General features: G+C 40.6%; 1 protein-coding gene across 6 annotated transcripts in view; it reads left to right on the top strand.

Moving 5' to 3' along the window:
* The first annotated feature begins 859 nt into the window (after positions 1–859).
* The window catches only part of LUC7L (LUC7 like), a 28752-nt gene continuing 12417 nt past the window's right edge, over positions 860–17194 (top strand). The window contains exons 1-4 of one of the 6 annotated variants that reach the window (XM_031447456.2): positions 915–1068; positions 1921–1991; positions 2969–3063; positions 7220–7318. In XM_031447456.2, coding sequence (XP_031303316.2) covers positions 7223–7318 — 96 coding nt within the window. In that variant the 5' untranslated portion in view covers positions 915–1068; positions 1921–1991; positions 2969–3063; positions 7220–7222. Of the gene's footprint in view, positions 1069–1920; positions 2343–2968; positions 3064–7219; positions 7319–17194 lie in introns of those variants that run through there. The other 5 variants (XM_031447454.2, XM_031447452.2, XM_031447455.2 and 2 more) reach the window with 5 other exon arrangements.

Below are 17194 nucleotides of genomic sequence, written 5' to 3'. Positions count from 1 at the left end.
TTCTTTGCTCAGCCCAGTTCATACAAGCAATTTTGTGAACCCAGCCAAACCACCTAGAGCAAAGAGCCCAGAGCCCAGCTAAGCCCTGTCTGAATGTCACAGAATAATGAGAAATAATAAATCATTTTTGTTTTACACCATTGAATTTTTAAGTGGCCTGTTAAAAAGAGATAAATAATTGACCTGCTTCATCATCAAATGGATTTCTTGATGTGAGGCAGAGTTGTGTTGGATCCCATGTCAGTGAAGTAGGCATTCTGCAGGCCATAGCGTGTGGTGTGCTGGTGTGGAGCTTTCCTGAAAAGCAAATACACATCTGGATACATTGGCAGTTCCATAGGGGTGAATCGCGGTCCCCTACCGTCAAAGGAGAGCACTTCTCAGTGGTACATTGTCAGTCTTGGGTGTACTAGACCTGCAGTAGCCTTGGTGGATGGCAGACTATGAGCTCAGAGAGGGACTACCACCAAGTAGTAGTCACAGAACTGAACACCAGTTCCATGCTTGATTTAACTTTCACGGAAGTCATATATGACAGGCACCATTTTCACAGGTGTAAAAAAAAATTGTGTCTGAGGGTAGCCAGGTTCATGGCTAGCAAGAAGATACACGAAATTGGTTTTCTTGTTTTGGGTTGTCTATATTTATCTCACTTTATTGCAGTTCAGCCTTAGGTGGAGCATAGATGTTCTGGGCTCCAGGGTAAAATCCGGGTTGACACTTTTGGCTCCGCCCCTTAGACGGCTTGCTTGCCCACTCTAGCCTCAGGCTCCGCCCCTCTCGCGAAACTACATTTCCCAGCAGGCGAAGCGCCGGCACCAACGCACTTCCTCCCGGCATCCCTCACTGCGGGAAGGAGCCAAGCGGGCTCGAGGCCGACGCGACCAGCCTTCGTCGCCGCCGCCGCCGCCGCCGCCGCCGCCGCCGCCGCCGCCGCCGCCGCCGCCGCCACCGCCACCGCCTGCGAGAAGCCGTCGCGGCTGTCCCTGCCGCTCCCGCTGGCTGCCATGTCCGCCCAGGCGCAGATGCGGGCCCTGCTGGACCAGCTCATGGGCACTGCCCGGGACGGTGAGTCGGGGCGGCCGGCCAGGCGAGGGTTGGGGCGGGAGTGAGGCGAGGCCGCCGGGCGGCCTGAGGCGGGGGCCGCGACTGTCTGCGCCTGCGCGGGCGCCCTCCCCTCCCCCGCGCGGCGACCGCGGGCGCCGGGCCTTTGTTTGAGCCGGTTCGCCTCGGGGACGGCCGCGGCCTGGCTTTCCCCGCCGGCGGGGGTCCTTGGCGGGCTCCTCCCTCGGAGCCCGCGCCGTCGGTGGGGCGCCAGCCCCTCCCTGTTGACCTTCCTTCGACTTCTCCGCCCCTCGCGGCCCCCGCCGCCGCTTGAACCGAGAGTCGGCGATGGCTGCAGCAAGCGTGGGCTTGGGTCGCTGGCAGCGAGCTGGCGGAGCTCCTCCACCCGAGGGAGCCGGATGGGCCTGGAAACCCTGGCCGTTCTTGTTCTGTACCATTGCAAGGGGAGCCGTAAATCGAGCTTTTCTAACGTGGGTTCCTGCCGCGTGCTTTTCCAGCCCCCTTTCCCCCCGGCCATACAGGAGAGCCTCTGTTTAGCCAGCACTTGGCAGTCGTTAGGTAGGTTGTACTGTAGGGAGCAATGCAAGATCATGATGGTTGTCTCAGGAGAAAGCAGTTGCATCTTTGCAAAACTATATACCTGCTGTGGTTTGTGTTTTCTTTTCTACCGAAGTAATGAAGTTGTAAGTTCACACTGGCACATTCGCAGGGCTGTGCAGATTCTTTGCACTTTATTTCTTAGATGAATAAGTGCTTTTTAGCTTTCTTTGTATATTGAGTTGCTTTTGAATTGCTTCCCATATTTTTATTTCATACAAACTGAACAATTGTGGCCCCTCTATTTTATTTATAAAGGTTCAGTGTATCTTTGCCTGCCTACATCAATCTGCAAGGGAGTTGCAGAAAAGCCTCATGTTCATCGAGCCGTGAGTCACAACCAATTTCTAAGCTGTTATAACAAAAAAGTGTTTGCTTTTTTTTCACAAATAACTTTAAAAGTGTAGTTTAGAAAGAAAACATTTTCAATAAAAAGACACTACATTAATCCTGGATGCTTGCAAATCCTAAAATATATTCCTCCTTTAGTATTACACAGCTCTGTGTCATATACACAGATTAGCTTTAAAATTTGTCACATTCCACTTTGCCTTTATTTTTATGTATCATTCCCCTGACTTCCTTACTGCAGGTTGGGCAAGAAAACTTTTCCTTTAAAACTTTTCAACAGCGGGCATAAAATTCTGCAGCTGAGGTCTTGAAGAATGCAGATGGGTACAGTATGTGTTGGAACTCACAGTGTGTATTGACTAACCTAGTTCTTTTTTGCGCCCCCCCACCTTTTTTCTGATACTGTCTTGTTAAAAGTGACTCCCAGGTGCCAACCCTCTTTCTTAAGGGTGGGGGTGAAAGGGGGTTAGGTAGACTAGGTCTAGATTATTTCTCAGTCAGTAGTAGAGAAAGCTTTCTTCAAGTAATTTTTGGTGAAATACTGACTATGCATTTGTCCATAGCGAAACAGTTAGGTTGATAAGTAGCTTTTGTTGGTGGAAACTACCAGCTATAAGTCATATGTGGTGATTCATGGCCCTCTGATTAGCATGGGTTTTGGTATGTCATTGCCCACATGTATGTGGGGGGTTAACGGCCTTTTGGTGCTCAGCATTTTACTTCTGACTCCTTGACTTCTTTGGCACAATGATGGAGTCAGATCTCATTAAGTGTGATTCTTCATAGTATATTTAGCATCAGAAATCATCTGTATTTCGTTCCAGTTGTAAATATCTTTAGATCAGCTTTTCAGTGTATTTGGTAGTCTGGAAATCATCCAGGTGAATTGTACCAGGTATGCTTTTGTGGTTAATGTGATAATATTGTCTTATTTAAAACCACAAATGAATTTCAGGAGACGAAACCAGACAGAGGGTCAAGTTTACAGATGACCGTGTCTGCAAGAGTCACCTTCTGGACTGCTGCCCCCATGACATCCTGGCTGGGACGGTAAGTGCATTTGGGGTAGGAGTGCCATAAGACACTCCGAAGTGGATGCTGTGTAGGCAGTGAAGGTTTTTCAGGTTGAATTGTTTTCCTTTACCAGGCAGAAATTACCTACCCACTGCCCTTCAAATGATAGATTTTGTTAGTTTGGTGAAATTTTACATAATGTCATATTTTATTTCTATAAAATTATCTCTGTAAGGTTACTAGGTTTTTGTAGAGTCATTTATGCTGAAGTGTTCACAGCTGGTAGTGCAAATACTGGTCCCATTTGGCTTTAGCAGAAAGAATATTTCAAGTCACCCTGTGGTTCTTCCAAGATTCTGGGTTGGTTTGTTTTCAAGTTAAACATATATTAGACTTTTGGTCTAACAAGCTACGTTTCTTCCCCAGGTATTTAGGTTTTTGAAAAATCAGTTAGGAATAACACTGATTTACTAGTTTCGTGTTATGTCACCCTTTTAAGAAATCAACACATGATCCAGTGAATTTAGACTTGTGAAATTTTAAATGCACGTCAGATGAACCAAACAGATAAATGTTAATTTTGCAAAATGTGCATTTATTCGAAATTAGATAGGATTTGAGAAGACTAAAGAGTGTAGGATTATCTACCATGATTCAGCCACTTACATAAAATGAGTCCTGTAAAGACCCACCACTGTTGTAAGATTTCACAGCTACCTAATGGAATATAAAAATTGTCTACTCATTTTGAAGGTTAAATCTGTATGTGCTAGGGAATATGTTTTCCATGATTAATCATTACTTTTGTTACTGCCATTTTGGGGGAGCAGCTTCTGGAAAACTGCTCAGGTGTACTGAATCTTCTCAAGCTGGCTCTTCTGACAGCAAATAGAAAATGAATGCTAAGCCTTGTGTAGGAAAACATAACTACTACATGCTGTGGATTGTTGTAGGTGCCATCAATGTAGATAATGCTTTGTGCTGGTCATAGCACTTCAGCTGTAGGGTACTCCTAGGAGGCATCATAACCTGGAATTGTCAGTAGATCTTAGGGGAAGAAGTTGACGGGAGTAGAGGGACGCGGACCAGTGTGAAGGATCTCAACTGCGTTTTTCTTGATCAGATCCTTGTGTAGCACTGTTCAGGAATGCTGGTGAGGAAAATAAGCAGAATGAGGGCATTTCCTTATTTATCCCTGTTAGGTACAGGTTAGTTCACCAAGTATTTATTGGACACCTATGTGCCAGGCACTGGGGATATGGTGCCAATTAAACAAAATCTTCACTCATCTAATAGAGGAACAGGAGAGACAATAAATAATGAGCAGATTATGGACTGTTTCAGATAGGGTGATAAGGAAAGGCCTCTCAGGGACGTTGGGGCAGAGACCTGAACGGTGAGAAAGAACACACGTGCATGGTTTAGGGTGTAACATACTGGGTGGACGATGGAACAGAAGGAAGCAGGAATGCCTCGGTGTGTGTGTGGGCAGGTGTGAGTGACGGGAGAGGGAGGTAGACACTGTGGAATCAAAGGAGTCATGAGAAGTCATGGACCCTGAAGTCACTCCTGTGTGCAACTGAACAGGAGCAGCTCAGACTGAGAAGGGAGAGGAAACCCAGGAGACCCATGTTCATGTGAAGATGCAGATGAACAAGTATTAGGGGCTCCTGAGGGACAATTAAGATAAAGACTGATAATTTGGATGGAGGATGTTTTAAAGGTTGAGCCTCATTGATTGAGCTACGTGGAAGTAGGAGGTGAGGTGTAGAGTTGAACGATGAGTCTTCTGAGGAGTTTGTTTTGTGTTAAATTGAAGTGGAGTGAATATAATTCTTCAGCAAGCAAGATGAAAGTGGTTATAACCCTCAGCTTGTTAAGGGCTGCTCCAGCCCAAGTTTTTACTCAAAACCATCTCTTATCAGTAGGAGTGAGGCGCAGAGGAATGGAAGCTATAATGTTACTGAGGCTTAGTGGGATAATGTTGTATTAATTAGGAAGTTGGATTTAACAGCCACTTGGAATATTTTGGAAGGATTTAATGAGTATGGTATTTCAGCTCTGTTTGGTGTTTAGCTGCCAGGGGAGTTGGCCAGTACTTCCCTGCCTCCTTGGTAAAGCTGAAAAGCCACCTACGGAAAGTGACTGTGGAAGCCATGGCCTATCTTCCACTTGCTTTAGCAGTGGCTACTTGAAAACTCATACCAAAAGGAAGAGAGTAGTGAATTTTGTTTTGTGTGTGGTCCCCTTATATCTAAACTTTCTTGACAGTTGAAGTTTTTAAAATGGAAATTGATTTGCACTTAGATTTTTAGTACTTAGGGTTTTGGTGTTTACTTCCTCTGGTGTTGGTTTTTCTTTGAGCAACAGAGCCTTCATTAGCTTTTAAGGAATTTCTGAGAGCTGCTTATTTTTCAACTGTAGCACTTAATTTCATTGTGGGAGCTATATGTATTTTTTTAAGGCTTAGGTAATTTTTTAATAAATTGAAAATATGTAATATTTATGCCTCATGCTATATACATAAACACATAAAACAAAAATAAAATCTAAAAATAGTGGATGAAGAAATTAGAACAAATGGAAAGTGAGACTTAGAACGATATATAAAAATGAGAGTTACACTCATACCCACAATGTTTGCACACTTGGAAGCGATTGTCCATATATTGGGCTCCAACCCTTTAACCAACCCACTGATCATGAGCCTATGAATGCCCATTGAGGGAAGAATGGGAAAAACAAAGAACAAAAGCATGTAGGAAGCTATGTATTTCCAAAGAATTATGTTTGGTACTTAAAAGAGTGAATGAAGCAAAAGTTGTCAGCTTTACAGGGACGGCAATTCTAGTTGCAGCTTTGGTTTCTAGAACCTCTGTTTCCCTCCTTTTGGATCCCCCACGTAAACAGCATACGAAAGCTCCACATGACTTCAAGTAAGCATAAATGAAGGAGAAAAGATCTCTTAACATTTACATGTAGAAGTCGACCATGGTCAAAATGAAGATAAGCTCTACACAGGCAGCTTGCTCTGTCACTAGTGATATGGAAGGAAGTTTTGTTAGTGAACATGGCAGTCACCTGTGAGATTAGGGGCCTAACAGTCAGGCACTACAATCCTCTCTAATTTGCCAAAAATGTTAAGAATTTTATAACACATGAATTTTTTTTTTTAAATCTTGTTTTGAGCACACTTGTAATTTGAGTTTAAAGGAGTTCCTGGGCTCCCTCATTCTTTGTGCTTGTGTCCAACAGCTTGGACTTCTGAGGTGTCTTCTCATTGGGCTTTTGGGTTTTGTTAACTTGCACTCTGAGGCTTGATAACATCATCCTCAGCATACAAACTTTTCTGTTGCCGTTTAGAGGCCAGGGTGTGTGTGGGGTGCCTGTGTAGGTTCCTGTACTCAGGTAAGAAGTATGCCTTGTTGTGTAATTGTTCTACATATGCTCACAACACGTAATGAGCACATCAGGCTAATCTTACTGATAACTAATTTGTTTGAGTAAAAGAGCTTTTTGTTTTATCACATGGGGCAACCAAGTGGTCCAATTCTGTGTCCCCAGTTATGTGTCCAGAGTCATTTACCAGGTTAGGAGAATGTTTGGAGGATTTATTTGACTGAATCAGCCTGTTCTGCTTTATTTCCTTTGGTGTACAAAGAGCTACACAAAGCCAGGCACTAGATTGTTTTGTGATTGTCAAAACCTGATTTCTGTCTGTTCTTTCCTTCTTCTTGTCTCTGAACCATAGGCATTGAGCATCTTTAGTAGTCAAGATTGCAAGGAGTGTGTAGAAACTTGTTGCTATCTGTGGTACTCTTATTTCCTGGCCCTTTCCTTCCACTTTCCCCGCTTCCTTTTTCACTGAATAGACATTTATTATGTGGCTGATGTGAATATAAAACTGCCAAAAAGTAATTAATGTGGTTTTCATTAGTAGTCTAATTATCTCAGGGTCTAAAAGAGATAATAAATCACTGCACTTAAATGCGTCAGTTCTGAGTGTCATATAAACATGGTGGTAAAAGGAAAATAAGGCTTCTCAGCCATATTCTGTTAACTTTCTTATTATAGTTTAGACTTTAAAATATATATATATATATATTTTGAATGACAGCTAAAACACCAGGTCATGTGGTTTCTGCAAGTGTATAGATGTTCATGTGTAAATTTTTGTTTCTCTTACTTACAGCGCATGGATTTAGGAGAATGTACCAAAATCCACGACTTGGCCCTCCGAGCAGATTATGAGATTGCAAGTAAAGAAAGAGACCTGTTTTTTGAATTGGATGTAAGTTTCATTTGATGTTAATTATTCTCTGCTGTGGAGAGCCAAATATTGAACTAACAGGAGTAATGTTAACATACGTAAGTTATGAAGCAAAATAATGTAATAGGTACTTGTTACTCTGCCACTCTCTAGCTGGTATTTTGTATCTGTGTGTTTACCATCCCAACTCCAGTCTCCATTTTGTACGTATCATTTTCATTAAAACTATTTTTTATTACATATTTTATGATTCCTTGGACATTATGTTTAGTCTTGCTTTTGAGTCTTATGTTTTATAGTGTAGGTAAACTTTATTTTTTCCTTCAGTGTTATGTTCCTGTTTACCTATTTGGTTGGGTATGTTTTATTTGTTTTCACTGCTGCTTGAGTATTTTGTATTCATAGACAATTGGGTTGATTCTAGTTTTAATGCTATTATGAACAATATTATAAATGTTCTTAACTATCTTCTTGGTGCACATGTACAAAGAATTTATCTAGGGGATGTTCCTAGGAGAGGAGTTGCTGGCTTGGATAAGATGCACATGTTCATCTTTGCAAGATAATTTTGTAATGTTGCCTTTTCCTCTTTTCTCCCTATTGTTTGATAAAGTGTGCCCGCAGTAGCAGTGTACACATCCTCACCAACACTTGGAATTACCAGACTGTTAAAGTTTTGCAATTTCATGGTTATAAAATGGCATTTTATAACTTATTTTTCATTATTACCTCCCAAAGAAGCATTTTCTAGAGCTTTTTTCCTAATTCGTTCCCTTCCCCTCCATGAAGTTTTAATAGCACTGATACCTAGCATATCAGTTTATGTACTGTGATTTTTTTTCTGGGCCACAAACCATTGTAATATCTAAGATTTTTTTCACTCTTTAAGACCAGTTTTCATCCCTGCCTCAAGAATGTGTGAGTTACAGTAACTCCATTTTAAGTTTTCTTTTCCTGCACCCTCTATCCCTAGTATGACCAGAGGTCAGCAGAGGGGTTTGATGCTATTCAGGTTCCTGAGTGAAGACTAGAAAGGGACTAAGCTTGGTGTGAGGGAGTCAGAGAAAAACAAAACCCAAGAAAAGGCTTTTTTTTTACCTCTCAGAGGACATTCTAGAGGATACTGTTGTAGCTGGAGTAAATTCTATTTAAATCAGTAATCTTAAAAAGTACTTAAAATTAACTTCTGTTTCCAGTACATTCTTCAACCTCAGTGTTGAATCTTTGAATTAACTAAAAATGCCTTTAGCAACAAACAGTACAATGGAAGATGGGGATTGGAAATGGAAGTTTTCTATATTGAGAGTTTTAATTCTTCAATAATCTGAAAATGCTTATGGAAATAGGAATATCAGGTTTCAGAAACTCTGATAGATACACAGCCATATAGGTTAAAATCTCAATTTTAGTAATGTAGTTTTTTGGATCACAAATCTTAGCATTTCTACTAAATCAAAATGTCAGGGCACTTTTTAAATGGTCTGGTTGATGTAATGCTAGAAAATAGATGAATAGAAGAAATTGAGGCTGCAGAAGGAGACTGAAACATAAATGGTAATTTAGTATTTTATGAAGGGCATGTGTTCAGCCAGTGTGGAGAAGATGGGTTTTTCATTGAACAGTATTAGAAACTATAGATTAGCCAGTTGGGGAAAAACCAAGTTGGATTCCCAAAAGAGAATTTTGTTTTGTCATCTTGAGATGTTATGAAGTCTGAGACTATAAGGGAAAGATGGATACATTTTTCTGTATAAAAACTTAAAATATTAGTGTGTCAAAAATTCCCGTACATAAAATAAGACAAAAACGGGGACAAAATATTTGCAGCCAGTATGATGAAGAGTAGGTTTTCTTTATATGTAGTTCATCATGATTGAAAAGAGCTATACCAATAGGTCAGTGGAAAATGGGCAAAGGACATTTTCTTGTGGGCTTCTAATCCTGTGGCAGTTACTTACCCTCACTCAGAACTCAAGAGATGCAGAGTTAAGAAATCCTTATAAACCTCCTGGATAATTGAACATCTGAAGATGTGAAAGCACATCCCAGCAGTGCTGGTTCTGAAAGTGTATTGGACCAATACATTTGCCTATGTACAAAGACACAAAGAAAGCCAGACCCAGCTAGACTTCCTCGGTAAGGTACTGGCTAACTCATTGTTCTTCTTTGCAATGGAATGATGTAGAGCTGAGGGAAGAGAACTGAGGTAGTTCAGTGTGTGCTGATGTGGAGTTACCTCCAAGAGAGACCAAGTGGAAGAGCAAGTGTGATATGAAGGCTTCCATAGTGTGATTTTTAAAAAGGAAGTGTGTTTTACATTTGTTTTAAAGCTTAGGTGTACAGAGTAGTTTTAGAAGAAGCTGGGAGACTGAACACTCTTATCTTAGTTTGAGGGCTAGCGTGGGTCAAGAGACCTTTTTGTACTGTGAAAATTTACCACATACAGGAATTACTTTTCAGTAAAAAGACACCCCTCCCCTATCTCCGTAAAAATCATTTTTGATCTTACAGATGGCTCCTTTTGAAATGTTTGATAACTAGTGCTGTAAACGTGTGGAGGAGGTCCTCCTGTCCTGAAGAAAGTAGGGTCACCTGGAGCAGCCATGTTTGTAGGAGGGTGATCTGTCAGGGTGCTGTCAGCATGTCACATGCACATGTGTATTCACTTGTTTCAGAACTCTGGTGCTGGGAATGTGTCTTAGGCATGTGTGCAAATGAGGACACAGAAAAGATGCTCATTAAAAAAAGAAAAGAAGATGCGCATTGCAGCTTTTTTAAAGTGAGAAGAGGAGGGTATAGTGGAGCTGTTTATTAATGGGGGCTACTTACATTAATTGTAGTCCTGTTGTACAGTGAATGGTGTTTTGTGGAGCTCTAAGCAGATACTGCTGGGTGTTACAGAGGGAGATTTTTACCTTAAAAAGTTTTTTTTAAATAATGGCTTTAAGATATAATTTACAAGTCATAAAATTTATCCTTCCTTTAAATTTTTTATATGTGTGTATCAGTAATGTTTCAATGTGCATGGATTACTTTAATAATTAAAAGCAAATGTGGCCTGACTTTAAAATGCCAAGCTGAAATAACTTTATTTCCTTAGTTATGCAGAATAAACTTAGAAGGAAAAATAAAGTCCTTACTCAGAATATAGATTTGTTAAAAGAATTTGATGCAAATGAATTTTTAAATCTTTTTGGTAGGTAATACATGCTTACTGTTACAGATTCCAGGTGAAAATTCTCCCCTTTCCATATGACTGGCCATCTGGTACCCCTCTATGGAGGTCACTTGTATCTTTCAAAGATAGTCCACTCAGGATGAACATATATATTTTTCACATTTATTGTGATTTTTCTTGTCAAAATGGCAATTTTGGTAAACCAGAACACTTCAGAAGCTTTTTGGCCAGAAGTGGTGAGTGGGCTGACTCTTGCTATTGCTGGCCTGTTGCTGCCTCCTGATGACCTGCTGTTGGCTCTAGACTCCTAGCCTACCACGTGGCCCATGAACTGTTCCCAAGCTGGGACCAGTAGCTCCCGTGTTGAGCTTGATTTCTGGAGTTACTACAGTGGAGTCATCACTATTGGAAGATGTACACATGTTTCACTTTTACAAATTGTGAACCATCACTAATCCATGATTTGTTCTGATTTTTCTTAGTAACTTATATTTGTGTATCTCACCAAGTATTTTAGAAAATAGAATCTTTTCACTGTTGGTAATAAATCTGTGAGGTGGGCCAACCATTTATCTCCAAAGTCTCTGAAAGTGCAGTAAGATTGATGTTATTTGCCAGAATTAATGGAAGCTACACCAAATGACGCTGGGAGAGGATCATTCTGTTTAATGGGTCAGTCGGGTATTTACGAGCTGTTTTTATCCAAGTTATATTAGAGAGCTGACAAAAACGTGTAACATTTACTTTATTTTAATATTGAAAAAAATTTTAATTAAATATATTAAATATAACAGGTGTTTGAATTAAATGACCTTTATCTTCTTTATCATCTTTTCATCTTTATCATCTATCATGTTTACAAGGGGTGTTTTAAGAGCATATTCTAGTCAGATCAACATGAAAGCTTTGCACACTAGATGCCTTTCATCAAAAAACTTAAAACTCAAGTTTTTAGTGGATTTATTAATTCTTGATGCATTAGTTTAAAAGAAAATTCTGTCTATACAGAAGGCAACATAACTATTAAAACTTGTTTTATTTCTTGGTTAGTTCCTGAACTGACCTTAGGTGACATTTGACTTGTTCAGTACATGTTTCATAAGAGCTCATCAGCCCTTTATACAGTTTTAAAATACTTACAGACTTTGAATCTTCTCTAAGCAATTCGTAAGAAATTGTCCTAGAAGAATATCTGCCTGTGTATGAGAACACTTAAGGTGTTTATTGTGTTGTTTTGAATTAGTGAAAAGTGAAAAATGCAAGTATGTATTTATTGGAATGGTTATAGTTGTGTTAAGACAGTGAAATAAATACTGCACAGCTGTAGATCATAGAAGATGTGTGCATTGGTGTAATAATGAAAAAAACTTGAAAAGCTGTCCTAAGTGAAATTAAAGTTATGTGCTTGTATATGTATTTTAATACAGTTTAAAAAGGTATATACTAAGCTCTTAACTGATTATTTTTTAGGGGAGGAGAAAGAATTGCATTTTCTAAGTCGTATAAAAGTTTAAGGCTTGGTCAGATTGGTAATATAGTAGGCAGAGATAAAAGTTTAAAGGTATTTCTACCTTGTAACTTATTTCTACAAATTGCTATCCTAAGGACCCTTGAACAGCCCGAGTTTGAACTGTGTTAGTCCACTTACATGTGGATTTTTTCAATAAATGCATACTACAATACTACACAATCCGCCACTAATCCCCTCATTGTTAAAACACGGGCGAATATTGGTACACAGATGTTTGTAGTAGCGTTGTTTATAAGACTGAACAGTTGGATGTAACAAAAACTCTCAGTGATGGAGCAAATTATGATAAACTCAAATGGTAGACTGTGCTCTTGAGACTAACGTTTGTGAAACCCGTTCAGTGACTTACAATTCCTTGTGATGTCATGAGCAAGACAAAATTGTATATTCTGGGGATTTCAGCTCTGAACTTTCTTGTGTATTCTCACTGAACGGGTGTGGCTGAATCAGAATTCATAGACTATCATGGAAAACCCCTGAAGCCCCGCCTTTTATTGCCTCTCCCATTCCCTGGAGGCAGTCCCTTAACCATTGCTTTAAAATGGAAGGAAGCAACGACGTGCTGCTTAAGTGCTACTAACTGACCTTGATGACTAGTTTTTAACAAACTGCTTGAAAGCAGTTGGGAGCTTGTGCCAAAGCCAGTCTGAGACTCTGCTGGCAAAAAGGTAGGGAGTCATTCTCATAGAACTTTTTTAACAGTTTAAAGCTGTGATTAAATGTAGTATGTTTCCTATTAAAAAAAAAAAAGACTAAGGAAAATTGATTTACCAGGTTTTTGTGTTGTTTTACTTTTTACATGAGAATCTCAAACATCAAAAGTAGATGTTAACGGTATAATGAATTTCTGCATGCCCATCACTCAGCTTCAGTAATGATCAGCTCATGGACAAGTATGTTTCTCTTTGTTCCCACTTCTCTCACAAATCTCAAAACAAACCTAACACATCCTATCATTTCATCTGCAGATAGTTCAGTATTGCCATTGGCTTTTGAAGTTCTCTTTACACTGCATCAAAGAACTGGTGTTTTATTTGGTTTGGACAGAATCTACTTATTAGCGTGTTATTTAAAATGTGTTGAGGAAAAATTTTAAAATGCAGAAGTAAACATTAATAGAATGAGATCTCTGGGTTTCATCTCCCAGTTTTCAGTGATTGTTCAAATGAAGACTTGTTTCATTTTTACACTGTCTTTCCTCACTGGATTGTTTACGGTAGTTCCTAGACATACAGTTTTACTAGCAAGTACTGCACATCGTATAGCTAGATGGTAAGAACTTTATTAAAAATAATCATAACTTTAAAAATAATTTAACATCATCTAATGGCCATCAAATTTCCCAGATTGTCTCAAAAAGGGTTTAATAGTCACTTGAGTCGGGATCTAAAAGAAGAGCCACACGTTAGCCTGCTTTTGTAAGCCTTTTTAAGTCTATTTGTTCGAAGAAATTAACTTTTAAGTCTTTCATATCTGGATTTTGCTGATTGTTTCCGTATGATGCAGTCTTTTTTTTTTTTTTTTTTTTTTTAACATTTTCCCCTTATCTTTGAAATGTCCTATAGCCGGTGAATTATGTCTGGAGCTCGATGGTCAAGATTCATCAGATTCAGTTTGTTCTTGTTTGACAGAATAGTGCCGAGGCCGAGCCGGGCACTTGCTGTTGCATCCCCTTGGGCAGCACAACAGTCAGTGGGCCTGGGTGTACTGGCAGCCTGACCCAGTGATTGTACAGGTCCCCTCCAGCCTTTGGCCTCATGCTTTAGGCAGCAGTTGAGGATTATGTCCTAGATCATTTATGTCACTAGGGTTGCCACTTCTCATCAATTTAAAAACATGTAAAATATTCACATGGTTCAAAGTTTAAGGGATATGAAAGGTATGTTGTGAAGCTTCTACTGCTCCATTCTTCAGCCACCTGTTTGGCCCCCCAGGTAACCAGTTTACCTTTCTTGTATTACCTTTCGAGACTGTGTGGATACCTGAGGGGAGATGTATCTCTACCTCTTTTTTTTTTTTTAAATGCAAATAGTAATCTATTGTACACATGTTCTATATCTGCTCCCTTCTCTTTTTTTGTTTTAACTTTTCAGTATATCTTTGAGATTATTTTCTGCTGTTTATTTTACTTCATCCTTTTTGTGGCTACATAGTATTCCAAAGGATGGTTATCAGTTTTATATGACCGGTGCCCTGTTGATGGTTATAGTGCTGCATTACACATTGCCACATTGTGAGTGTATCTGGGAGGGATCCCTTGAAGAGGGACATTTGGCTCAGGGAGGATGTGCTTTTGTCATTTTGGTAGATAGTGGCGTGGTGGTCTCCAGAGGGGTGAATACTCCCACCAGCGATGTGTGAGAGTTCCCATTTTCATGTCTTCACTAATAGAGTGAGTTACCAAACTTTTGGTTTTTGCCAGTCAGAGAGGTATTTCTTTGTAGGCCTGACAGGGTTGTCATAAAGGTATTTCTTTACATAGGTGTTCTCTGCCTAGACCCTCAGCTTGCACTGATGACTGGGACCTCTGGCACTTTTCCACTCAGGATACACTCAAAACAGGTTATCTGGGAAACGGTAGCTCCTGATCCTTACCAGTGGCTCCTTGTAGTCCAGCTAAGCCTCAGCCTGACAATGCCAGGGCTTGATTTCTTGAAGTGTTATACCCAGGAATTCCCTAGGAGAAGGTGCATAGTATCTGCTATTAGGTCATCTTTATAAATTTCTCAATTCTCAATTCAACATTTCAAATTTCTCAACTTGGACACAGGCAAACAGCACTATTAATTCATTAATTTAGAGCAGCATGTTTCTTTGACAGGTTTCCAGACCAACACCATTTCAGCTAATTTCCAAACTGTCTTTGATATACAAATGAGGCCAGTTCTGATTATACCTAGTCTGTCTTGGAGGTGTGCAGTGTGATAGTTGTGTTTTATCAGTCAGTTCTTACCCTGGTTAGAGTCCCTGTGTGACTCTGGGCAAATTATTTTTGTACTTTCCTATTCATCTATAAACTGGGTTGGCGATAATTGCCTCAGAACTGTGAGAATTAAGTATAGGGATTTTGGAGTCAAACCACAAGGATCCTTGCATCCTAACGCCATTGCTCAGGAGTTTGGAGACTATGCCTCCATTTCTTCATCTGGGAAATGGGTACCTTGAGGGTCCCTGTGCAGCTGTGTTGAGGCTGTATTGTTTCTGTGACTGTTCGGTTGACAACATAGGCTGGTCTCAGGCTAAGTGATTGCCGGCCATGGTCATTGCTGCCAGGCAGGCAGAGTCAGGGACAGCACCTTCATGGTGCTGTGTGTGGAGGGACGGCCTCCAGCAGCAGTAAGACCTGTGTGCCTGCCATGTGCCAGTCCTGTCCTCAGGTACCCTGAGTGGTTTTGTGTTTTATCACACTACCCCTGAGTTACAGAGTGGATTGGATTACTTCTAGTAAGTGGTGGATTATGATTAGGACTTAGTTTTTAGGCTCCAGTACTTTTTTTTAAAGCTGCTCTTTGGTTTAGGAACCAATCTGAAATTGAGAAGCACATTGAAGAGAGGGAGGAGCAGTGAAACAGAGCCGAGAAGGTGGCAGATATCTCTACCCTCTGCCTATTCTATGTTGTGAAGTTTACTGTCTGATTTTTAGCTTATTAGATGATCTGAGTCCATAGCCAGTTTGTATGTGCTTAAGATGCAAGTGGTTGCACTGGCAGAATTGCTAGATGTCTGTTCCCCACTCAGCCCCTGTTGAGTGGATCCCTGGCTCTGTCTTGTGTATGAGATCACTTTTCTTGAGTAGACAACAGAGGAATTCTGCACCGAAGTCTCAGCACCTGTGCATAAGTGACTCTGGGTTACCTCAGGCGGGTCTATTAGGAGCTATTGTCCCAGTTGAGCACATGTGGGGCGTGACTTGAGTCAGCTCACTGGATCTCTGATCCTGGTGAGTCCCTCCCTACCTGTCAGCAGAGCTCAACTCTTATGTATTTTCTGGAAGTGCAGTGCATGCAGGCAAACAAATGCCAGTAATTTCCTATACTGCTTATTTGACTTGAACACAGTGAAATGTTTATTGAGGTTATTGGGGTGACCAACGACAGGAAAGAGGTCCTCAATTCCAAATGCGTGGAGTGAAATGTGGGAGTTGGCCTTGGTGGATGAGGATGCTTTAGCCTTTCTCCAGCATCCTGGGGACATGGCACCATCACAGAGCCTCTTCTCTGTCGTGACCTACTCTCATGTATGCATTCATTTGAAGAGAGTATTTGAGATTTCTGGACGAAATAACCCTCAGTGTCCCTACTGTCAGGTCACACTAATCCTTGTGGAGTGCTTTCTTATCAGCTGACCTGCTTTTTCCTGACCATATTTGGGGGGAGGGACGTAGATTATCACCACTTGGTGTGTTGGCCTAACTTTCATCTGCCTTATCATTTTCACTCAGAACTTTCTTTTCGCTATTTTTTGGTGGTAGATCACACTGTCTAACCCTGTCATCCACTGCTAAACTCACTTGCTGTGTATTTAATTGACGCTGACATTAGCAGGCTGACTCACTGGTGTAACTTAGGAGGTGCCTGACAGTTGGAAAAGTGATGGCCTATTTGTATGTTTATCTGAAGTTATACTGGGGCCTTTGACTAGTTTGGGCAAACTAACTGCCTGGCGTTTGTCAACACTTATTAATTAGTATTTTATTGTTTTCCACCAACTCTTTTCAGAGTGTCTTTTCCTTTATCTCTTTGGGTAAGTAGTAACCAGTTTTCCCGCTACTTTAGATGGTAGGCAATAACTAAACGTGTTCACAGCTCTCAGTAACATTTGTTCTATTGTTTTGTTTTGAGGTGGAAGGGGGAACTCTACCCTCAGAACATGAGGGAATAATATTTACGTGGCTCACAAAGACCAGTGAGTACATCATCTGCATCTCCCACAACTCACCAGGAGAGGGCCTCTAACATTAGTCTCAGTGTAGCCTTTTCTGTCCCTCAGAGAACACTGTTAGTTATGGCCAAGTGTTTTAATTTTCCTCACAAATTTCTTGGAAATGTTATTGAGGGATGGGGGTTCTTTTGAAAAATTTTGGAAATAAATAAATCAGTTGAGAAGACCTTGCTTCTGAACGATCATTTGGTTTAACAAAGCCCCTTGATTTAATGTGATTGTGGACATGTTAGCTGTAGTGTAGTTT

Source organism: Camelus dromedarius, chromosome 24 (genome assembly GCF_036321535.1).
Source record: "Camelus dromedarius isolate mCamDro1 chromosome 24, mCamDro1.pat, whole genome shotgun sequence".
Classification (NCBI taxonomy): Eukaryota; Metazoa; Chordata; class Mammalia; order Artiodactyla; family Camelidae; genus Camelus; species Camelus dromedarius.
This window is presented reverse-complemented; position numbering and strand designations above follow the sequence as displayed.